Raw genomic sequence first — 24,554 nt, 5'->3', positions numbered from 1 at the left:
AATCACAGTGATGTCCCCAAACTAGCATCAAAACTACTCTCTGAAGGAATCCCAAACAAAGTCATTAATCAGATTTTCAGTTCTAATTAATTCCAAGAACCTTTTGTGTGCTTTGCTTCACCTGGGAATCCACCATTTGGTTTCTTTTGGCTTCTGGAGTCAAGAGATTCCTCAAACTCATAGCGAGTGCCTGTGAAATCAGACGTGATCTGTGCCTGAGCTTCATCCTGCCCCCAGCCTCAGCCCCTTTAAGTCCTTATTTCGGGTCTGTGGTGTGAGCCTCATTTGTTTGAAGCCAGCCCAGAACTGCTGGGAATTCATCAGCTTTAGCAACCCTGCTGCTTGCAACAAAATGTTGGATTGAGCAAATTTTGCAAAACTTATGACCCATTGTCTTCTCCTCTCCTTTCAGCCTTTTGCTGCTGCCTCAGCTGGGCTCCAGGCCTGCTGGGGCTCATCCATGTGAAACTCTCATGGAGCCTTCTTCCTGAGGGATCAGGATCATGGCTGCTCTTATTCTTTTTTATATTATTTCATTTTAGCTATGTTTAAACAGCACCAAGTACTCATCAGTCTCCATTTTCCCAAGCTCTGCATGAAAACATTATCTTAGACCAAGATGGACCACACTCTGAATGATAATTTTAGGCACATGATCTTCTTCCATCTAAGGCTAGCACCTGCCTGCCCCTGCCAAAGTCACTGGTTCAGTGCAGCGAGTCCTTGAGTACAGACAGATTTGAAGTGGTTTTCAGGGACAAAAGAGCAATGAAGGTGCTCAATGAGTTGCATGCCACAGTGTTGCTTTTCTAGGGTTAAACCACAGAAGCCCCATCAGATGGGCTGGGCTCACATTTGTCCAGCAATATTTGTGCATTTTCCTCTCAGACAGAAGGAAAACTCTTTAGCTGTGCTCAGAGCAAAGCACAAGACAGACCCAAGCAGCTCAGCACAATTTATTTCCAGAGAAAACCCAAAGAAAAATGTTTGATGGAATGTCCAAGATTTTCCTAAATTTGGAAGCTTACAAAACCAGAGACTTCTGTACTATGATTACTAACAACATGGATGCCCAAAATACACACTTAAATGAAATACAGATGTCATGGGCCAAGTTCTGAGAAGGTGGCATCCCACCATGCATGAAAAAAACTCTAGTTTGTATGCAGAGCAAAGTAGCTAGGTACTCAGAGTCCATTCTCCATACACAGGGGGCAATGTGCTTGTGGGAGGAGCACATGTCAACGGGGAACAGCAGGACTGAGGATGTTTTTTTGCCAGCACCACTGCTGCTCCCAGCTTCAAAGGTCACACTCACAATCTGAGAGAAGCCCAAGCAAAGCCTCAGGCCAGATGAGGGTTTGATGGGGGCTGTGAAGCTCTAGCTGAAATGTGGTGAGTTGTGAAGCTACTCCTCCACCACGTGATGGGAAGTTAATGTTGCCCAGACAGTGAGTTGATAATCCTGAAAGGGGACCAGTCTCCCTCCCATGGATATGTCTTCCTCTGGCCCAAACAGGACTGAACTGTGCACTCCTCACTCCTGGCACTGCTGTGCAGTCTTTATTGCAAGTCAGACTCCCACATAAACAGAACCAGAAGACCTGTCTTTCCTGTCTGGTCTGGACATGGTTTAGTGTGTCCATGGGTCTCCTGGGGGTGGTTCACCAGATTTCCACCACATGAGGCTAAAAGCTCACATTAATGCCATGTTACAAAACCAGAACCATAGGCAGACAAATTTCAAACTCATATGAAACTTCTCTCAAACCCACCTTCCCTGACCCTCCCAGCACACAGCTTTGGCTCTCACTGTTTACCTGTGGTGTTTGAGGGACCTGCTGAGTGCTACACACCTCCTCATGCCCCTGGGTAGGCCTGGTGCCCAAAGCAGTCAGTTCCTGTCCCCAGGACTGGGCCATGGCACACAAAATGCTGGGGCTGGGTTTGAATTACACCATTAAGACTGGTGATTCTGCTTTTAGTGTGTTTCTGTGTCCTCATGCTGCTTCACCGCCCCAAGAAACTCCCATCCCCAGCCACAACATGTGTGCCTGGCCTTGGCCAGGAGGCTGAAAGCAGGGGTTGGAAAAAAAAATCTCAGCACAAAAAAAAGCAACCAAACCCCAAACCCAAAGTGGTTTATTTTAGGATTTCCTGTCAGTGAATGTCTGCTGAAAACACAGGAGCAAGGACAGGCAGTATTTTTGGCAGCAAGACCTCATTCAGAAAGACAAGGCCACCATGGGAACAGTGCTGCCGACGAGCTGGTTTCTGGCTCTGTTTATTTTCAGCAGGTCTTCGTCTAACCTGAACTGGGTAAAAACGACCCTTGTCTTCCTCTCAGGGTGGATGAAGGCAGTATTCTGGGTTCTGGCTTTTCAACACCTCAGACCAGGGTCTCAAGGACCTGAGTAGTTAGCAGTAATTGAGGCCGCTGAGCTCTGCTGGCTCATAGCTCGCAGATGCTGTCATTTCCTGCCAGCCACCAGCGCTGGACAGCAGGTGGATGGATGCCTTGAGGCCAGCGTATGGGCTAGCCTGCAAACAAGCCTACAATCACAGAATCATTTAGGTTGAAAAAGGCCTTTAAGATTGTCAAGTCCAACTGAGGTTTGTCTCCTTCTCTCCCCCGTCCTCCGGCAGCACCCCATGAGTGGGTCCTGGCTGCTTCAGTGCTGCACAGGAGGGTTCAACAGAGACAAAACCGACTGGCTGCCGTGTTGCTGGCATCAGCTGTGCACCCAAGACTCAGGTGCAGCACCTGACCACAGGCACTAGGAAGGGAATGGCTGGCTTTTGAAGCACCGTTGTGTGTTTTGTTGGCATCAGTTCTTCCAGGAGTGACCTGCTTCTCCCTTCTCTCCTACCAGCACATCAACAACGACCACATCCACGGGGAGAAGAAGGAGTTTGTCTGCCGCTGGCAGGACTGCACGCGGGAGCAGAAGCCCTTCAAGGCTCAGTACATGTTGGTGGTGCACATGCGAAGGCACACCGGAGAGAAGCCACACAAGTGTACGGTGAGCTGGCAGGGGCACAGGGTACACTTCAGCTTGGTAAGGGAGACACAGGACTTTGGTGGTCACACAAATGTATATGCAGACACAGGCATGACTTCTTCAAGCAAAGGACTCCCAGGGTACCTGCTGACACACCGCTCAAGGACAGTCTGGCTCTCTGTGCCCAGATTGTAGCTACTTGTAGGTTACACCCTGGGGACATGGCAAGTGATTAAGGAAGGTGGTCAAAGTGTTAGTGGGGAGAAGTGCATTTCCCTGGGAAAAAGGGGTTGAGCTCTACCAGAGATCCAGAGAGACTCAGGACAAGTTACTTAGGGTGGAAAACCAGACAATTTATTTGCTTACATCCAAGAAGGAAATTCAGTAACTCCACATTTGTGTGGAACCACCTAACCCTGGTGGTGTCTAATTCAGCATCACCAAGTACTGCTGCTGAGAGTGCAAGTTCCCCTTACCAAATACCTGGGTGTGTACATAAGCTTCCTTCCAGCCCAGAGAGCTGGGCCAACCCCTCCTGCCCCTACTGTCTTAATCCAGAGGTGAGGTTAACTGCTAGATGCTTATGCCCCAAGAGGAGCTCAGTCCCCAGACCTTCTGCATGCAAGCAGCATTGTGCCTAGTGTTAAAAACTACCTGAGGAAGAGCGTGGGGTGCTGTATCTCAGCCCTGTGTGTTTGGGCTCATCTAGCACATGGGAGAGCTGAACTCACCAACTTCCCAACCTCAAGACAGGAAAGCCCATATCTGCCCTCATACAAGGAGTCTTCCACTACACTACTGGCTAATGTGGAGCAGCCAAAGATGCCTTATGGGGGGCACAAGAAGTAAGCTGTGGAGTTTAGTGACTGTCAACAGCTGATAGGAATGGAGAAGTGTTCACCATCTCTTTCCACATATGCTTCAGCCATTTTTCCTCCTGAAGGTCCATCTCTGTCTTTTGATATCCTCTGCTCCCTGCGTTCTCCTGATAGTTTTTCATACCTCCTCCACTATAAGCAGTGCATCTTTCCTGTCCCAAGAGTCTTGAGGGTGAGACTCTTTCTGCTTGAGCCCTCCTCTCATTTCTTCTACCTGCTCCATTAGTCACTTCCAGCCTTGCTCCCTCCCTGAACCTGCCTCAACTCCTGCTTACAAGTATGAAGATATGTATGATTTGCTTGCTGCACGACTCCTTTATGAATTTGCCAGCCCTGTGTTCATTTAATTTAGAGCATAAGCTCCCTGGGGCACTGGGCCATGTCCTTTGTTTTAATCTTCTAGAGCACTTTGCCCAGTTCTTTGTTTTAATCTTCTAAAGCACTTTGCCCAGTTCTAGTGCTTTACCAATCTTCCTTAAAAGTATTGAGGAATATTGATCATTGGTGTGCTACAAAGTGAGCTGTGAGGGAAAGCCTAGCCCTGCTCTTACAGCTAGAGAGACTCAGAAGGCAGGAAGCAGCAGGGACTCCATCCTCTTTAGTGCTGTAATGGAGCAGGATAAGCCACTGCTGTACTGGAGCAATGGCAAGGCTCAGGTCTGAAGCCATCCTCTACCTCTTGGACAACTGCAGTCCTAGCCTGAACAGTATGTCACAGCAGGTATCTCTGAACTGGTGCACCAGCAGTTCCCAGTCGCCTGGGATACATGGCATCTCTGCAGACACTGTCCTTCTGTAGCAGAGCATTCCTTGCCCAAGTCTGGCAGGCATTGTTTTCAAAGCACCATTGGTTTCAGACAAGAAGTTTGCAGTGTGCATGAAGCTACAGATGAGCCTAGTTACAGCATGCGACTCGGTCCAGGAGTGTTTCAGCAGATGACAGCCAGAACTCCCACTGACATAATCAAATCCACGGGTCAGAGTGGAAACAACCGCTTTGAACATTCATGGGCTGCTTTGCTGAGAAGTTCTTATTTGAAAATGTGGTCTTGGTGCTTTTGCTCTCAATAACTGCATCTTTGTGTCAGTTCCCAACAAAACCAGAATGGATACATAAGCTGCCTCATGCAGAGTTCCCTTTGTTTCCCAGCAAGTAGAACAATATATTTCAATAACCATAAGTGACTTGAGTTGAAAAGGACTGTTTGCACAGGGCAAGAGAAGCAAAGGATATACTGGGCTACTTCAAAGCTACAGGATGTCCTACAGGCCAAATGGGCTAATGAAAGTTGACTGAGGAAGGGGAACTGGATCCATCCCACCCTGACAAAACTGTGGAAGGAATCAGCTCTTGCAGAATGTCCTGGAAGAGATCTGAATAGCTCAAACGAGCAGAGCAAGTTTGCCTTATGTCCACCACCCCTATGCTAGACCTTAAAAGGAAGCTTAAGTGACACTGTTCTTCCAGCACAACAAAGTTATAGGGGATCAGCCTGTGCCTACAGGCCTCATGGGTTTTATGGGCTGCATGTTTGCCTCACTCTTTAGCAGTGCAGGCAAGTCCCATGACTGTGGAGCACAAGGAAACAGGTACCATTGTTATTGCATGCAGCTGCCTTTGGCTTCTGCCCAGGAGGGCCAGATCGCTGCACGTGTGGGTCCACTCAGCTGCCCACAGGGAAATCAGACACTGAGCTGTGGCATGACCTGTCCTGCTAGAGCACCAGTTTCTTTACTGGCCAAGACCCAATCATAGCTCTGTGAGTCCTGTGGCATCTGGACTCAACCTGTAGGCACATTTGTGTGATCTGACTAAAACACACCACCTCACAGCGTGCATGTATTGCAACATGAGGGGCTGTTTGTTGAAATTTAGGGCATGTTTTAAGGTTCTTGCATAGAAAGTGCAGCATGGGCTTTGGAAGGCTCCCAAATGAACAGTGAGTAGAGCATCTAGCTAGAATTTGGAAGGGAACCTTGCGTAGAAACCTCTTCCAACGTCTGTAAGTTCCCACTTGTTTCGGCAAAGAGCATTTAAGGCAGCCTCCTTGGTTTGAAGGGAAATCCTCCCATGCTTCAGACAGGGCAGCTGCAGGAAGAAGTCTCCAGCCCAGACAGAGTGGACAGTGACAGGACTTACATCACCCAAAGCTTCACCATGTCTCCTAAGCTGCTCCTTCTCATTGTGTGGGCACATAGTTTCCTCCCAGCAGCAAGGCTTCTGGCCTGTTTTGTCATCCAAAGTTCCATCTGTCTTCAAGATTGAGAGTCTTGTTTTTAAACTGGTAACGTCAGATGGCCTGACCACAGCATCCTCCAAGAGTAGACCCAAGCTGTAATTTGGAAAACTTCAAAGCTTGCAATATTGCTGCTTGTGTGTTAGAGAATGGTCCAGTGCTGGTGCTAGGGATGAAGTCACAGGGCTGGTCAAACTCACAAGAAGACAGTCCTCTGGGTGAGAAGGAGAATGCCTCCATTTCTGAGTGTGTTAACTGCAGAGGGATGGCAGGAGGGGCTCAGAGAGCCCTGGGAGGGGTGCAGGAGTGTTCAACCCTGCTGGAAAAAAAAGAGTCTCTTGTTGAAATGTCAGGTGGGTACTCAACCAGAAGCACACCTTAAATATGACTCACTGCTGAAACTCTCAGCCTTCTTAGGGAAGGGAGTTCTCCCAACAAAGTGGATGTTGTTTCCTAAAACACAAGCCCTTTAAAGGGAAGGGAAAAAAAGAGAAAGAATGAGAAACAGATGAGAAGAATTTAGGCACAGGGAAAATGAAGTTTCTTCTAGTAATTATTCACTTCTCTTGTGGTTTTTTTTTCATTTCAGTTTGAGGGTTGCTCCAAAGCCTATTCCCGCCTGGAGAACTTAAAGACACACCTGAGGTCCCATACTGGAGAAAAACCCTATGTCTGTGAACACGAAGGCTGCAATAAAGCCTTTTCCAATGCCTCGGACCGAGCCAAGCACCAGAACAGGACACATTCCAATGAGGTAAGCCTGGGCTCACCGCACCTCAATGTTGCTGACAATAAACATACACTTTACACACTGGACTCACGAAAAAAGAAACTTTCTGTAATGAGAGGGGTTTTTTTCTTATTTTTTAATGGGATTTATTTTGCTGGAGAGCCAGACCACATTAGCTGTATGTTTATGAAAGCCATGTTTGAAATCGTAAGCAGATGTTAAAGTATGCAAACTTTTAAGGCAGCTTTGGAAATTAAAGCAAGCATGTTCCAAATTTATAATTTTTAATAGCACAAATAGGATTGTACAGTTGTGCATGTGGTGTTTAATATTATTGTGGAGCAGAGTTGCAGTAGTATAACAGCTTCCCCAGATCCTGATGCTCTGGAAATAATGCTCCCTCCATCGTTTGATGTACAATGATAGAGCACAATGCAATGCTTTGTTAACCTTGGCTAATTAAGACCCACTATTAGTAGTTGGGGAGCAGAGGAAATTGCCTTTATTGTAATGCATGTGATGGTCTATTGCAATCAACCACAGCCGACGATTGAAATTTATATTACCACTAATTAGCTGACAGGGGAAGAAAAAACAACACTCCAAAGTTCTAATAGTGTTTGCAGCCATGAAGAATTCAGTCTGTAGCCTAATTTGCAACAGTTAAATATAGACTATTGGAGAATGGAACACAATTGCCACGGATGACAGCTTTTTAAAGCAATGCTGTGTTTACAAAGGGCTTGTTGGGAGTATTTCTGTCTCTGGCATAATATCAGTCAGTGGTAACCAAAGCTTTGTAGGTTTCAGAGATTCCGTTGGAGTCAGAATAAGGACTAGGATGCCCTTCTATATGATGCTGAGGTTGACCCAATTAATGCTATTTTAATTCATTTGAGTATGAACCCAAATTGTCAGGATCATTCTTCATCAGTGAGTCACTTCCCCAGCAGGACACAAGTTAAAATTAACCCATATCTGCACTGGCACTAGGTAGTTTGGTGTTTGTTTAATGCTATACCAACCTTGAGGCCAGGAGGAACCAAAAAGACATGCAAACTCTTGTCTGTTCAGCAGCCTGCATTCCCAGGTGGTGTTTGACTGAAACACCATTTGCTCTCTCTCTGTTAAAGCTTATTCCTTTGAAAGGTAGGCAGTCATGATTTAATCTCACATTTCAGGTATTAGAACTTGTATATTTTCTAGCCCTGAATGCTTTCTCTGCCTTCATCCGGTGCCAGATCCAATGTCCCATTCGCTTTTGCCATTTCCACTTCCAACGCTACAGTGCTAAGTCACTTTCCATCTTCTTTCTCATAAACTAAATAAGTCAATCAAACCACTAAAGATTCCCATTACTGCAGCATTTTTTCCTGTCCTTAAATCAATTTTGTATCTCTCTCCCATGCCTAAGGATGCTCATGTGAATGGTCACAACTGCTGCTACAGCTTTCAGTGCTGGGTACAGACTCACTCTGCTCAGTTTGTGCACACTGAAACAATATATGAACTACTTTTTGTCCTTAGAGAGGACAGAGCTCAGATCTCTAGACATTTTTGAGAATCCTTCCCAGGTAGGCCAGAATTTCCCTTCTGTTGGGACAACTGATGTCCCATGTTCCTACTAGTGGAATTTTTGCTTTGGTTGTATTCTTAAACATAATTTCTTTGATGGGTTTGGTTGTGATCCAAGTGATCCAGATCAGGAGCTGCACTGGATCTGGGAGGACTCCTCACTTCGGGCAAAGCTTGGACACACTTGAAGGTCTGGTCCTTTGGGTTCCCACTGTGTAAGAAGGTGAGGCAGTAGAGCAGGAGCATCCAACTCCTTGTCTATGGTGGACCCTGATCCACTTGGCACAGGCTGCATTCAGCAGCACAAATTAGACTCAGATAACAGATAGGAATTTTATTCTCTGCTGTTGCTTTCCCTGAAGGATTCCAAAGCCTTAGGTGCAGAAACAGCATAGCCACAAGTGGAGAGCTTGTACCAAACCATCTGAGCTTTACCACAGGAATGATCTTACATTTTGCAATCATGCTCTCTCCTGAACTCCATTCAGTCCTCCTTGGTGCTAGACAGGCAAGACTTTTGGGAGATCTGTAGGCTCTCTCACCCATATATTTCACACCCTCTTTTTGAGGAACGTATAGAATGATCCTTTGGAGCAGATAACATCCCTCATCAAGTTCATTGCATTGGGCAGCAGGCCCAGGTGAGGATCCTGCAACCAGCTGTGGCCATGACCAGCAGGCCATGACCAGCAAGCTGCAATGAGACCTTGGCTCACAAAACTACGTGGATGCAAAGCAGGAGTTTGTGGCTGTGAATATTTCCTCTTACCCATTGGTAACTCTAACGTAGTCCTTAGCTACCTGCTAAATATTTCCCTCATCTTGCAAGTCTTTACTTGGGATGCACCAGTTTCAGAGTTAGCCATCTGTGCTTCTAAGGGGGAGGTTCCAGGTTCCTTGTATTTGTCTCCATTTGTGACAGAATGTGGGTGTATCGTCCAAACATGCTGAAGTTCAAGGCTGAGAACCCATTACCACGCTGGCTTTTGTTTGGTTGTTGAAGTGTCACATGCACTATTTCATTTTAAACTTTCAGTGACTATTTTAATCCCTTTGGGGGATACCTTCAAAGTCACCCTTGGGAAAATGGGTAACTAAAAGAGTGGCATGAATTCACAGTCAGCCAAAGGCTCAGCATGACATTTTCTCCAATTCAAGCTAAACAAGGGTAAAATGCAGAAATTCTGTTCTGCTGAGTGCCTGGGAAGTTGCCCAGTTCTCCCACCCTAAGGAGTATCATGCTGCATGTGTATGAGAGTAGGAGGGAAGCATCTGAGCTATCTAAATTGTTGACTTCATTAGGGCATGCACTGCATTAGATGTCAAAATCTGGATAACCCAGGGGATATATGAGGGCATGTCAGCAAAACAGCAGCTGTGCTCAGTTCAGTTGCAGGAGGTGTGACCTGATGAAGAAGATGGTTGCACACAGTTAGGTGGAGTATCTGCTGTCCAAGCAGCAGTAATCTTGTTACTGGTGTCTGAAAAATCAGAACTGTTGGGCCTAAAGGAGCTTTATTTTTAAAATCTTTGAACAGTTTCATGAAGGACTTTTTTTTTAACATGTGTGCTGGAGGTTCTGTTCTTTAGAACAGGTTTTAATAACAGTAATAATATTTCTATAATGCCTCATCCAAAAGGTTGCATGAGATTTATAAACAAACTATTTTACTTCTTGGGCTTTGGTTTACCCAGCTTTAAAATATATCAAATATTTACCTCAGTGGGGTGTTATGAGGATTTAGTTTGTTCAAGAGATGTGCCAAGATCAGTCAGGAAACATGATTTTGAATGAAAAACAGACCTGCAGTGTTTTTCATGTGATGATGCTGGCTTTCTGTAAAGAATATATACTCTCTTGTATCTTTTCACTTAAACTTCTGGACAAAATGACAAAACAGATTAAAGAAAGAATGGAAATGGTCATTTTGGGTAGCCTTCAAACAACAAATATCTGTTTTTTTCATGCATCTGTCCTAGCTTAATGGCAGAAAATTCTTAAGAGTAGCTGTGAGGCTGAAAGTGGAAAATTGTGATGAATTCAGAGCTTCCAGTGCAGCAGCACCGGCTCAAACAACTGCAGCTCTAATACACTTTGGAATTGGAAACTCGATAAAAAAAAAAAGAGTTAAAAGAAGAAAAGTATCTGTTTGCTGACTTCTTTTTTCAGAAGCATGGCTTCAGCCTTGTTTTCCTGTGGCAATCAATGATTCATGAATTCGGGACTAGAGTGCTATCGTCTGAAAAAAACATCGCATGCCTGTGGTTTGTTTTGCACAATAACAGATTTCAAGGTGACAGGTGCTGGAGTGGTATGATAGATTGGGTAGGGTGAATCCATCCTGGCTTGGTTTCACTGGAATTCTATCAGCCAGAAGGTCTCGGACATTTTCTTGGTGTAGACCCCACCTTAGCAGAGAGAATGTGTTATAGCCAGTCACCTACATCACCTCCCTCCCATCCATAATCAGGAACATTCCTGTGGCCACCCAGGCAAATACATTCATGGGAAAATGATATTAGGAAAATATTTCATGAATTCTTTGCTGTCTTTTAATCCTGAAACTGAAAACAAGCTGTTTAGCCAACATCAAATGACTGGCCAGGTCTGTGTGGATCAGCAGCGGCCTATATGTCACATCTTAGAGATCTCAGCCTTACAGAATCCTGTGGAGCACGTGCTACACATTTTCCTGCCGCCAGTCGCTGTGCTCATTGTGTTTTCTTGGCCTGTACGCTGTACCTGGAATACTTGGGCTCGTTCTAAATATAACCCATGATTCACTTGTGTTGACAGAAACCCTACGTCTGTAAGATCCCTGGCTGCACGAAGCGGTACACAGACCCCAGCTCCCTCAGGAAACACGTCAAGACCGTGCACGGGCCCGATGCGCACGTCACCAAGAAGCAGCGCAATGATGTTCACCCGCGGCCGCCCCCGCTCAAGGAGAACGGGGACAACGAGGCAAGCGCCAAGCAGAGCAGCAAGGCCGCAGAGGAGGGCCCTGAGGCCAACAGCACCACGAGGGGCATGGAGGATTGCTTACAAGTCAAAACGATAAAAACAGAGAATTCTGTGGTAAGAGCAGTTGCTCTTGGCAGAGGTGACGCGGCCTCTTCTCTGACACAATGGGAGTGTGAGGTGTTTGCGTGCCATTTAGCTCTCTGGGCAGTTGCCCTTCACCTGCCAACACCCTAGAGTTCAAGTCCAGAGATGAAACTGCAGGTCTGGGCACAGTCTGGTACATTTGTACCCTCCTACCCAGCATCACAAATTCCCGCCCTTGCAGTCATGGGAGCCACGTGATGCCCAGTGTTGCGCTTGGCCTCCCCGTGCTGTGAAAGTGGGTAAAACTCAGAGTGTTGTGGTCAAATGAGCTTTCCCTACCTCACCAATTTAAATTGAGCAACAACCATAGGGCACACATTGATGAATGCTTCTTGAAGCTGAAGTCCTGGCTTAAGCAGTCCTTTTTCTTCTCCTTCCTGCACCCTTCACTGTTTTTCTTTCCAAGCTGCTGCTGCACCACAGCGGTTTTACTGGAACAACTCCATTGTGGGCTGTCTGATGAACCCAGAGGGGATAAAAGTAGCTGGCTCACTTTTATTTGTTATCTTAAAGCAAATTTAGTCCTTTGGTCCTGCTCACCATACACAGAAGCACAGGGTCACTGGGGTTGGCAGGGATCTCTCAAGATCACCTAAACCAACCTCCCTGCTCAAGCAAGGTCAACTGGAGCACATTGCTCAGGAATAAACAAATTCAATAATAAACTCCATGATGCTACAGAAAATTGTAGTGAGATGATGGCTCAGGAGAGTGAAACCAGAAATAAACATGGGAGCAACACTGTGGCCTACAGACTATGGGCTTGCAGTCAACTGCGATTATGCTTTGCCAGCCCCATGAGTGACCACCAGCTGAAGCAGCTCCACAGTAGGCAGAAGTGTGATTGATACAGTGATTGGTTCAAACACATTCAAGCCTCTTGTACCCCATGCAGGGAGCCCACCTGCTCCTCAGAGCATTGCTACTGGTGTGGCGGAGATGGAGATGGATGAAACACACAGATCACTTTTGCCTTTTGATGTTTCTCTTCACCTCCATACCCAAAGTTCTTGCCAACTGCACCAGCTCAGAGTTGGGCCAAGGGATGGGCTGGATAAAACAGAAAAGACCTTTACCTGCAAAGGAGTGTTCACACAGTCCCCAGATTTCTCAGTAGAGATTAAAGGATTTTGAGCTCCAAAGTGTATATTTTTTTTTATTTGAATCCAGGAGAAAAGATTGTTTTTCCTATGAAACAACACACCCTGGAGCTACAAAGGATGTCTAAAAAAGGTTAGGGGATGTGGTGTTGGACAAATTACTAATTAGCAGCATATTTCAGTTAAGAAGGAATTCTTTTCATATCCAAAGTGCCTCTAATTGACTAAAGGAACAGTTATACTGTGATAAGGCTCCATATTGGGTTACAAAAGCAGAGTGTGAGATCCACTGGACAGAATGACCTTTCTCCAATATCCTTTCTCTGCATGTTTTGTTTTGGGTTTTGTTTTTCTTTTCTATGAAAACAAGGACACAATCATGGCTCCCCACCCTGTTTCTCCTGAAGGTGTGGGATTGTTTTCCTAGGGCTCTGCACTCTTGGGGTGCAGCCAAGCTTTTCTGAGTGGCAGCAGAGCTGTAGGTTGGATGTTCCTCTCCACTCTCCCCATCCAGCGCTGCACACTTCACTCATGCACATCTAATAGGCAGTGTCAGACCTGGCAGGCCCACAGCCAGCTCTTGTTTCCTGCTTAAGGTCAGGGTAGTGGGAGAGGTGAGATGTCTCACTCTGAGGTCCCTTGCTTTGACCTGTCTTTGAGTCTTATTCCAAACTCATGGAGACAGGTGGGATATCTCTCTTTGGGTGCCCCCAAAGAGGGAAGGCAGGATAGATGGGGTACAGGAGAGGGGGAGATGTTGCCACTATGTTGTATTATGTAGTCCTCTCTTCTTTCTTTTACTAACATAATCCTTTCTGTTAATGCTGTGTTTATCCTAACAACCTGTTCTTTATTCCCACTTACCCTTCCTTACTCTACCTTCCTAAGGACAGTCGGTACTAAGGTGAGCAAAGAAATCCTTTGTATTAAAATAGCTGTATAAAGCACGGTCTCCTGTAGACCTCCTCTCTCCAGATGACCCTGCAGGGTGGAGGTGGAGGCATGGGGATGGATGGGGAGGGACAGGGGACGTTTGCTTGAGTGCAGAAAGTGGGAAGACACTGTGCCCAAGGATTCCCTTTGCCATCTTTCTCCCAGCATCACAGCTTGCCATTAAATTCTGGGACTGCAATCTCTGTCGTCCCAATTCAAGGGCCATGAGGCCATCAGAGACAGCCAGCCCTGCCCATGAGAGCTACTAGGGAGCAAAGTAAAACACGGCATCACCCTGCACTCCCACCTTGGCCTGGGGCAAAGTGCCTTTTCGGCACTCCCATTTCATTTTTCACTCATGTAGGGGCCTCAGGCATTAAAGCCAGGCATCCTGTCTGGTAGCAGCCACAGCTACCTCAGAGCAAGTTCAGACCACTTAGTGTCTGCTGCAAAAAAAAAACCCCAAACCCTACTCAATGTGTAATGCAATTCCTAATGTAAATAAAATAAATATTTATGGTGCTTATCTGCCTTATCTGCAAGTGGGAGTGTGCAAACAGTGAACCAGGTTTTTATCTGGCTGGGAAGTTTGTCAGCTAATTATATGTTAGGGTATTTTAAAGAGAGAAATACGTTGTGTCTGAAGTACTTAGGCCTTGATCCTATGTTAGATAAACCAGTGCTTGCTGCAATATACCTTACACAATCAGGTAACATGCTACTTTTCTTCGAGAAGCATCTGTCCTTAATCTTTTGGAGGAACAGCATTTGGTTTCTCCCCATCCTCCAGATGAACCCACCATAGATTTTTCCAGTTATGGGGTGCTGCCCTGCCCTTCTCCCCCAGGGAAAGTGACCCTGCCCTCTGGTAGAGCTGAGAACCTTCATCTGGAAAGGGTAAAGAGAGGGGAGAGCCTAAGAGAGGGCCTAATACATAGACTCTCTGGGGATGTTGTGCTCCTGGTTTCTTTCTTTCCACCTACCCAACTCCTCCTCTTTTCCTTCCCTAAGATGTGTCAGTCCAGTCCTGGTGGCCAGTCGTCGTGCAGCAGTGAGCCGTCACCCCTTGGCAGTACCAACAACAATGACAGTGGAGTAGAAATGAACATGCACAGCGGGGGAAGTCTGGGAGATCTGACAGCGTTGGATGACACCGCTCCTGTTGTGGACTCAACGGTCTCATCTGGTAATTCGGCAGTCAGCCTGCAGCTAAGGAAACATATGACGACGATGCAACGACTTGAACAGCTCAAGAAAGAGAAACTCAAGACAGTTAAGGATTCCTGCTCATGGGTGAGCCCAGCTCCACAAGCCAGAAACACCAAGCTGCCTCCCATCTCAGGAAACGGTAAGCCCTGGGCCTGAGCCATGTGCTGTAGGAACTCTCCAGAGTTTGGCTCTGGTTTTAGAACTAAGAGTCTGCCCTGGAGGAGGATCATTTCTTACTGCCTCTGAGTCAGCCCTTGCTGGATAGAGATGTCAGGTAAAATGGAGAGCTTGGGTGTAAACACAGACATCAGGCATGTACAACAGAAACTCAGATTCACAGTGCTACAGAGCTGTGAAGGGAGGCAGAGGTGTTGTTATCCTTGGTTCTAGGCTTACCCAGAGCCCAGCCACAGCTGTCCTCACCACCCCAGTTATAGCCACAAGACTGCTTTGGATTTGTTCCAGCCGTAACAGTTCCTCAAGGGCTAATGTGCCTTCTGAGAGACTGATGCAGCACAGCAGTAATCCAGACAAGCCCTTCATCCCTGGCTCTGATCTGGCCTTTTGTCATCTGGAGAGCTCCTGACTATTACCTACAGTTCCATATGCTAGTTTCCCTCTGGCTGGGGATTCCTCTGAAGGCATCTTTATGATCACTTCTGTGCTCCTCTAACTTTGCCAAGAAGTCCCGAAGCACAGGGTCTGGGTTATGCGAAGCCTCAGGGATGAGTATACTGGAGCTTCTTGGTTTACACTAGGAAGAGCCTTTGAGTGTCAGCTTTTGGGTTCTCAGCATCCTATCCCTGCTGTGCACCCATCCCAGTGAGGACCTGTGGTTCTAGCTACATGGTGTCCCTGTGGCTCTGCTCACATCAGTCTTACTTTGTCCAACCAAGAGAAGCCTGTGTGGAGGCACTTCCTCAGCAGTTGAGTATCATCAGGGTACACATTGCAAAAACTCCACAGCAGGCACTTCTTGTCTTCTCTCCTCAGCCTTCTTGCTCTTTGTGCATGGATAGGAGATATGATCACTCTCTACAACTACCTGAAGGGGACTTGTAGTGAGGTGGGAGTCAGTCCCTTCTCTCCAGTAATGAATGATGGGAAACAAGGAAATGGGTTCAAGTTGCACTAGGGAAAATTTAGATTGGAGATTAGGAAGAACTTCACTGAGAGGGTTGTTAGACACTCGTACAGGCTGTCCAGGGAGATGGTAGAGTCCCCATCCCTGGAGATATTCAAAAGACACATAGATGGTTCTGAGGGACATGGTTCAGTTTAGTTTAGTGGTGGGCTTGGCAGTCTGAAGTTAGTGGTTGGACTGGATGATCTTAAAGGTGATGATGATTCCATGATTCTGTGACACAAAGCTGGAGACAAAGCTTTGAATTCACTAGTGGCACATGAAATTCACCATCATTCCTGTGAAATATCTGGGTTGGGGTCTTTGAGTGTCTATATTCTGTCACAAAGAACATTACGTAATGGAATTTCTCAGCTAACTAAATCTTTTCCTTCCCTGCAACCTCTCTCTCAGGCTCTATTCTAGAAAACAGCGGTGGTACTTCTGCTACACTGCCTAATCCCAGAATAATGGAGCTGTCTGTCAACGAGGTTACGATGCTGAACCAACTCAACGAGCGCCGCGATAGCACAACGAGCACCATCAGCTCCGCCTACACCGTCAGCCGCAGGTCGTCGGGGATCTCCCCGTACTTCTCCAGCCGCCGCTCCAGCGAGGCCTCGCAGCTCGGGCACCGGCCCAACAACACGAGCTCTGCCGACTCCTATGACCCCATTTCAACAGATGCCTCCCGCCGGTCGAGCGAGGCGAGCCAGTGCAGCGGGATGCCGGGCCTGCTGAACCTCACGCCAGCTCAGCACTACAGGCTGAAAGCCAAGTACGCTGCTGCCACAGGGGGCCCTCCTCCGACTCCCCTGCCCAACATGGAGAGGATGACCCTGAAGAACAGGATTTCGCTTATGGATGGGCCAGATCCTACCTTGCCCTCCATCCACCTCCCACCAGGCCCCCGGCGTTGCAGCGATGGTAACACCTATGGCTACCCACCAGCAGCACCGTTTCCCCACGAGGTGCCAGGCAACTGCACCAGACGGGCGAGTGACCCGGTAAGGAAGCCTGTTGCAGACCCCCAGGCCCTCCCACGAGTTCACCGCTTCAACAGCACCAACAGCATGAACCCCTTCCATCCTCCTCATGCTGCAGACAGAAGGAATTACAGCCTCCAGAGCTATGGGCGCTCAGACGGAAGCCTCACCCGACACACCTACTCGCCCCGGCCGCTGAGCATCAGTGAAAACATTGCCATGGAAGCCATGTCTGGGGAGGCTGAGGCGCCCGTTGGAGATGATGACATTATGCTGCCAGATGATGTGGTGCAGTACATCAAATCGCAGAGCAACGGTACGGCAGCCGAGAGCACTTCCATGGGGTACAGCAATGACATGCAAAGCTTCCAGGGAGGCGGGAAGCTGCAGCCTCCAGCCTTGCCCGGCCAGCGCAGGATGGCAGTGGCTGAGGCAAACATGAGCCACTTGGGACCCATGATGGCAGAGTGTCCCATGAGCTTTGATGGTTCCTCAGACATGAATAAAAATAACATGCCCGTCCAGTGGAACGAGGTCAGCTCGGGTACAGTTGATATTATGTCAAATCAGTCAAAGCAGCATTTTTCACAAGGGAATCTAGCAGTGGTCCAGCAGAAGCAGAACTTCAATCAATACCAGAACTACAGCCAGCAGCAGATGCAGTTGCCAGAGAACAGTATGAATGTAACACAGCAGAGCTTTATGCAAAGAAACATGGGCATGGATGGGCAAAGGCTGAACTGCATGCAGATGCGGCAGCAGCAGATGAGCCTAGGCTCTGGTATGAACCCTGATCTGGGCTTGCACACAGGGTACAACCAACCTCATCAGATGCTGAGCCCGAGTACAATCAGTGGCAACCCAAATCAGATGTCTCCTTCTTGTAGCAGCATGGTAGCAAAGTCTGGACCCCACCTTCCTCCTCAGCAAATGGACATGGCAACCGACTCATCTTTAATGGTCAGCAGCAACAGTGAGCGTACAATGCTGGGCCAGGTCATGCATGAACCGAGTCAGCAGAACTACTCATCTCAGCCAACTCACCTGAACTTCCCCATGGCTCAGGAGTCCTTTCACCAGCCCATCATGACCTCCAATCAGCCCAGCTTTGAGCCTCAGCAGAGCATGCTGGGCTCGGCCACGCAGTCCTACCCACCTGGCATGATCCAGCCTCGTCCTCCACCTGAGCCGAGCCCGGCCAACAGGCCTCGAGGCCTGCGTGCCATCCAGCAGCTGGGCTACATGAGAACTGCCCACCAGACAAGCACCATCAGCCCAGGCCAGGAGGCACCAGAGGCCATGCATAAAAGACCCAGCGACATGTTGCCGGCACCCCCAGCCCAGCAGTGCGCGGACGGCACAAGGGAAAACAATCTGATGTACTATTATGGTCAGATCCACATGTATGAACAGAACAGCAGCTTTGATAATCAGGCTGACTGCCGGGTCAGACAGCAGCAGTGTGTACTGAGCAGCAAGCCGGCTGCCCTGCCTTCCCCAGGCACCAACCAGGTGTCCAGCACGGTGGACTCGCAAGGTCTCGAGCCGCCTCAGATAGATTTTGATGCCATCATGGACGACGGGGATCATTCGAGCCTGATGTCGGGAACCCTGAGCCCCAGCATCCTGCAGAACCTCTCCCAGAACTCCTCTCGCCTGACGACTCCACGAAACTCTCTGACACTGCCCACCATACCCACTGGGATAAGCAATATGGCAATAGGCGATATGAGCTCCATGCTAACCACGCTGGCAGAAGAGAGTAAATTTCTAAACATGATGTCATAACGGTAAAGCACAAGGCCTTAGCACTATCCAAGGGGCTCTCTGCATGAAGCAGTTTTATGAATGTGCTTCTTAAAAAATAATCTGTTTCAATAGAGTAGGGTGGGGGGTTTTTAAATGAGCATTAAATATGTTAAAGGGATTCAAAATGAACATTTTTTTAAAGTCTCTGTACAGGATTGTGTAAACTATAACGAGGCAGTTTAGCACCATGAGGGTGCACCTCTAGTATTATTTTTTGGCTTGGTTTCCCAGAGCACTGAATGGTATCACCACCAAGCTAGGAGACAGCACGATGAGTGTGGTTAGAGATGAAGCCCTTCCTCCCCAGCAGCCCTGTAAATAGCGTTTCCCATCACCTTCCGCTAGTTATGTGTGCAAAAATTTCCATTTTCAGCCCACCCCAGAAAGAAACAGGAGGATGAGGTTTTGATCAGAATAAAAGCCATACTATTCTACTCTGATGAGAGTAGAGTTTAGTTACGTCTCCAAACAAGTCCTCTGCCAGCACTATTGTTTTATACCATAAATACCTTTATACCTTGGAAAGAGCTTCGATTCCAAACGGCTTCTCAGCAAAGTGCCTTACCATGCTTTAGTGTTAAGTAGCCAAGGCCTCTCTCTTCCTTTAAAAATCAAATATAGTGTATTGCCAGAAGCATATATAAAATGTACATTTATAAAAACAGTGGTGTTTCTGAGAAAACATTGGAAAGACATATTGATGAGACACATAAAAGGTGAACGCACACTTTGATCAGATGTGTTTACAACGTGGTTTATATCATGTGCAGAGTGGAGCAGAGGCCTGGGAACAGCAATCACTGGGAAATCATCCCCCGTGGCAGGAAGGCTCCAGCATGCAGGCTCACACACACACCTGACTTTGCGCCCTGTGAGCACAGTGACTTTCTGCGGGGGCCCCGAGAGCGTCTGTCATGTCAGATCTCTGAAGCACACATTACCATATCCCTGTGCAGCTTTGCAACACCTTAGCTTTCTGTTGGTTTTTTTCATGCTGAGGTGCTCACTTACAAAAGCGATGGTGATGGAGGGAGTTCTGTGATCATTTCAGCCTGATCTGTGCTGTGGCAGCGCTGTGGGAGCTGGTTTATCTGGCCAGAGTTTGCCTGTGTAATGCACTCTGTGTAGGACTCTGCCCGGGCTCCATGCACACTCCAGGCACGTGGCTGCACTGATGCGAAGCCAAGCATGAGCTAATACACCCTGCCCTGCAAGGAGGCTTGTTGGCATGCACCCAGTGCTACATTAATGTGTCCCACAGCTTCAATCAGCATGAAAAGAGCTGCTGTATCCAAAAAAACATACTGTGGATGACCTGGGCCGTTAGTTTGGCTAGTGCTTTGTACTACAGTATATAGCTACTCTTTGTACCCAGTCTGGTTCAGTTCAGCGCTGCACCTGCAGTCTACAGAGTAGGCAAACATCTGGATAGTCTCAAAACAGGTATTCGAGTCAAAATAGTGCAAATCTCTTGGAAACATCCTTGGGGAAGAGATGGGAGGAGCTGGGCCTCTCAAAGCCAAATTCTCCACCAAAATTTAACTGCTTGAAATAATAATCAGCTGTTTCCAGGCTGTTCCCACCTGGCACTGAAGTCAATCTTAGTCGCATTATTTATTTTTGCTGTTGCTAGACAAAAGGGTAGAGGTGGTGTGGTGCATGTACTTGCTTAACTTCTGACTGCATTGTACAAGGACATCTCTTCCCACTCTCATAGCATCAGGTACTTGGTAACCCATATGTTGAAGGGCAGGGGACAACTATGACATCCTCCCAGGTTCTCATAGTTTGACTGGACAAGCATCTGCAGAGCTTTGTTCTCTCTCCTTCTGATCTCCCTTCTCTCCCTCTTATCAATGTGACGTTCTCACTTGCATCTGACTCCGTCCCCTGCACAGGACAGGAACACCCCTATAAAGGTGCTTTCTGGTGTCCCTGCTTTCCTTCTGCACAAACTGAAGTGAGACTCACTGTTTCCAGAACGACCAGGGACTGGCATGAAAATGCCACGTGTTACCTCTAGGCAAACTTGGTGATATCAGATAGACCAGCAGCCATGAATGGCAGCAGTGGGTTGGGACAGCGGTAGCTGCCAGGTAACCCTGGATATGCCTGGTGCAGGAAGGTGCTGCTCAGCATCCCATATCCCCTCTGTTCTTGTCCCAAATGCAGAAGATGTACACAGGATGCCTTCATCCCTGCTTTTCCCCTCTCGAGGCCCCCATGACTCCTGCCAATGTCCAGGGTGCATGAGGACAGGAAAGCAAGGCAAGGTGCCTGGCTGTTTGTTTGTGTCTCCCATGAAAGTTGTGTTTAAAGGGATTGCTTTCTAGTCCACTGTATATATTCTCCTGCAGTTACTGACCTTGCCCTTGCCTTTGCATTTATGAAAAGAGGGTCAGTACATATTTTAGGATTGTGTATGTTGTCCTGGACACTTGGAGTACAACTGGGCATCCCTTGTGCTGAGATGGATGGGGCTTTCGTTGAGTCCTTCAACTGCTAATCTGATTTTTTCAACAGCTGCGTAGGGCAACGATGGCTACTGAGTCCCTCTTCACAGATATCTCATTAGCAAAAGATCAATTACAAAAGCAAAACCAAATCTCCAATGGCTTGAGATTTCTCAGACTTTCCAGTGGTGGTCTTCCTTCATTTACTGAAAAAAAAGTATTATAATAACCATTCCAGCACTGTATATATTATGTATAGAAGATATCATTACTAAAAGTACTGTAGGTGAATTGTTCTGTCAAATTTATATCTTAAGAACATTTTTAGCTGTTTTCTACATCATAAGAACGGAGGTAACATGCTGAACCTGTATATAAACCTTTTGTACATTAAAAAGTAATTTTTTTCATAATTCCTGGTGCCTGTTGTTATTGCTTTCTATTGGTAGTGGTGGTCTGCCTTGGTCTGTCATTGCCACACCAACATAGGTGGTGCTTAGGAACATCAGCTGGTGAGGAGCTGGACTGGCCTGGTGTGGGAGCCACTGCACTGGATGTGCAATGCTTCTTGCCTTGAGGAGCTTCCAGTCAGCAATAGGATGGAGGTGGCAGAAGAAGGGGCAGAGAAGCCAGGTGCTGCAGCAAGCACAGACAAGCTGCTCAGGTGTCTTTCATTGGCCTCTTGGCAGAGTTGGTTTAAAGGAGGATGACAGTGCAGCAGGGATAGCACAGGAGTAGGGTTCAAAGCAAGGGCTGGAGAAATTTGGCAATGAGAAGAGTCATGGCAAAATGGCTTGTTGACTATCTTGGTCAGTGTTCAAAAGGAGACATAAATAGGGCAGATTAACAGAGCTCTGACAGGCCATGACAGCAACAAGTGGGTTTGAAGAAAGGAGAAAGTAATCTGTCCACTATGTATGTGATGGGAAGCAAAGACACGGTGAGAAAGAGGTATGTGTTCCAGTTTGAGTCTGGTGCGGCCTGTCAATGAGAAGGATTTAATTTGACTGCAGCATGATTTATCTCAGCCACTGAAAACACTGATTTTCAACTTGGCTTCTTAGAGGTGAGTTGGTGTGAACAGCGTTGGAGCTTTAATGGAAGGAGGGGAAGCTAAGTGGACCTGCTTCTGCAGGGGGGTTGGACTACATGACCTCTACAGATTCCTTCCAACCCTACCATTCTGTGATTCTATGAAGCTGTATAGAGGTGATCCTCGTGAGCACAGCAAAGAGTTTGGAGTAAAGTCAGCCATTGAGCAAAGCACTTGGTCAGTAAATGAGTCGTGACACTTGATGCAAGTGAACCAGCAGTTTCATCCAGAAGCAGCTGAAGGAGATGTCCTCATTTTCCTCCATGCAGGATCCCTGCTGAGCTGATTGGCAGAATCAGGTAAGTTTGGGACAAATCCTTACCCTATCATCAGTGTTCACTCATAATCCGTGGAAAGAGCTTGACATATCCCAAGACAGGATTAATCTTTCCTGGTTTAGACAAGTAGGATGGGGTGGATTTTCCTCCAGAAAACACATGTCACTCTCCTCATCAATTACAGAGAGACCCCATGCAGTCAGCTTACATTTATATAACTTCTCCAGTCAGGTGAGATGAATTCCATGCTCCTGCGTGTCTCTTGCACCAATAGAACCACCCTCACTCTCTTAGGTTGAGACAGTGGACAAGATGTTGATTAATGTGTTAATGATCCTGTTAGTCTGCAAATCAATTAGATAAATAATCACACCCCTCAGACCTGTCCAAGAACTACAGAAACCACTTTTATTTAAAAAATGCAGTGATATTATTAAAAGGAAATTGTTCAGAGATTTTTATTGACAAAAGGCTTTGGAGAATCAGATCAGCTTCTACTGCTTTTCTACTTCAAACATTTAAAGTGGGTTCCTAATTTAGATTAAATGCAGCTTTTAGCTGATATTTCACTTCAGAGTTGGATCAGGGCACACCTCTGCCTGTGTAAGAACACATTTATTGCTTAAACTGGGCTAAGATTTCCTAGGAGCCCACTCGAGGTCATGTACCAGCATGTGCACTTTCACTTGTTCGGCCATCCTGGAATAAACAGGGATCAAAAGGCTCGTTGCTCCAATTGTAAGCAGGTAATAACCCTTCTGCAACAAACATTGTTTATAAGCCAGAGCCTGGAGTTTATATTACTATGGCAGCTGCATAATATTCAATTAACCTTTTTAATCAGTCTTATCCCTTATGAAAACAAACCATCCTAACAGGGCTGATTCTGACCCTCTTTGGTGAGCGTTAACCTCACTCCACTCCCAAAACCGATGGGAGCATAGGAAGAGTAAGAGACCACTCTGTGTAAAACCATCACACCTCTTTAATATTGCACTAATATCTCAGGCTTTCCTGGAGGGGACAAAAAGCCCATAAAAGCTACTGTTGCTGGATCTGATTGCACTTAGCGAGTGCAGAGTCATTCCAATGGCTCTTTATTGCAGTGGCCTCAGTAGGGATGACATAGGAGCTCTTGTTCTTTATGAGCTGTTGGATCTACTTGGAAGAGCATATGTGTTGTAAATAAATGGTGTGTTTTATATTATTGGAAGGACAATTTATGACCAACCAAGGCCTCTTGCAGACAGCTATTTAACTTGTAAGTAAAATGACCTAACACTTAAGAAATTTAGAAGCTACAAAACAACCTATGTTGTGGCCAATATACTTATTTCTCCTTGATTTATGTCTCATGTAAAAATTGAAATGGCTATATTAAATATGTTTGCTGTAAAAACAAAAATAAAATTAAAAAAGAACAAAGTGATGCCTTCACACACCCTGAAGGTTTGTGACTACTGTAGCTTCCCTCAATTGCACTAGCACCTCTGATTCATTACACAGGCCCCTTCCCCTCCCTATTTCCATTTTCCCTGCACTGACCTGTCAGGCAGATATGTAGGGGGCATGATGGCCTGCCTGCTGTCAACTTTGAAAGAGCTGCTGCACTGAACTACAGTGCACTTGCTGGAAATGTCTCTCTAAGTATCAATGGCTTACCGAAAGGCAGGCTCTGTGGCTGCTATGTCTGTCCATCAGAGGCTGTCTTGCCGTCACACCTTTACCATCATTTGCAGGGTGGTATGAGCAAGGAGGGGCAGGCATGGAAACACACCCCGAAAGACAGCTCCTGCTCCAGGAAACAGTGCATGGGGCTACCTAAATCTTTGGTCTAGGTTGCTCTGGCTGGTCAAAATTCTTAATAAATACAGCCCAGGTGACCCTCCATACAGAAAGGAAGTTTAAGGAAGGACTGCTTTAAATGCAGGATCTTGGTCTGATGCTCTGAATGTCTTTTAAAGGAGTGTCTCTTTCCCCTTCTGTCTTCATTCACTTTACAGAAAGCCTACAGGTAAAGACAACCTTCACAACCACTC

General features: G+C 46.8%; 1 protein-coding gene across 1 annotated transcript in view; it reads left to right on the top strand.

The window, feature by feature from the left end:
• Positions 1-19,711, top strand: part of GLI2 (GLI family zinc finger 2) — a 193,620-nt gene extending 173,909 nt beyond the window's left edge. The window contains exons 10-14 of the mRNA XM_062004617.1: positions 2,874-3,023; positions 6,707-6,871; positions 11,220-11,501; positions 14,576-14,912; positions 16,311-19,711. Coding sequence (XP_061860601.1) covers positions 2,874-3,023; positions 6,707-6,871; positions 11,220-11,501; positions 14,576-14,912; positions 16,311-18,670 — 3,294 coding nt within the window. The 3' untranslated portion in view covers positions 18,671-19,711. The remainder of the gene's footprint in view (positions 1-2,873; positions 3,024-6,706; positions 6,872-11,219; positions 11,502-14,575; positions 14,913-16,310) is intronic.
• The last annotated feature ends 4,843 nt before the right edge of the window (positions 19,712-24,554 follow it).

The sequence above is a fragment of the Colius striatus genome, chromosome 11 (genome assembly GCF_028858725.1).
Source record: "Colius striatus isolate bColStr4 chromosome 11, bColStr4.1.hap1, whole genome shotgun sequence".
Taxonomy (NCBI): domain Eukaryota; kingdom Metazoa; phylum Chordata; class Aves; order Coliiformes; family Coliidae; genus Colius; species Colius striatus.
This window is presented reverse-complemented; position numbering and strand designations above follow the sequence as displayed.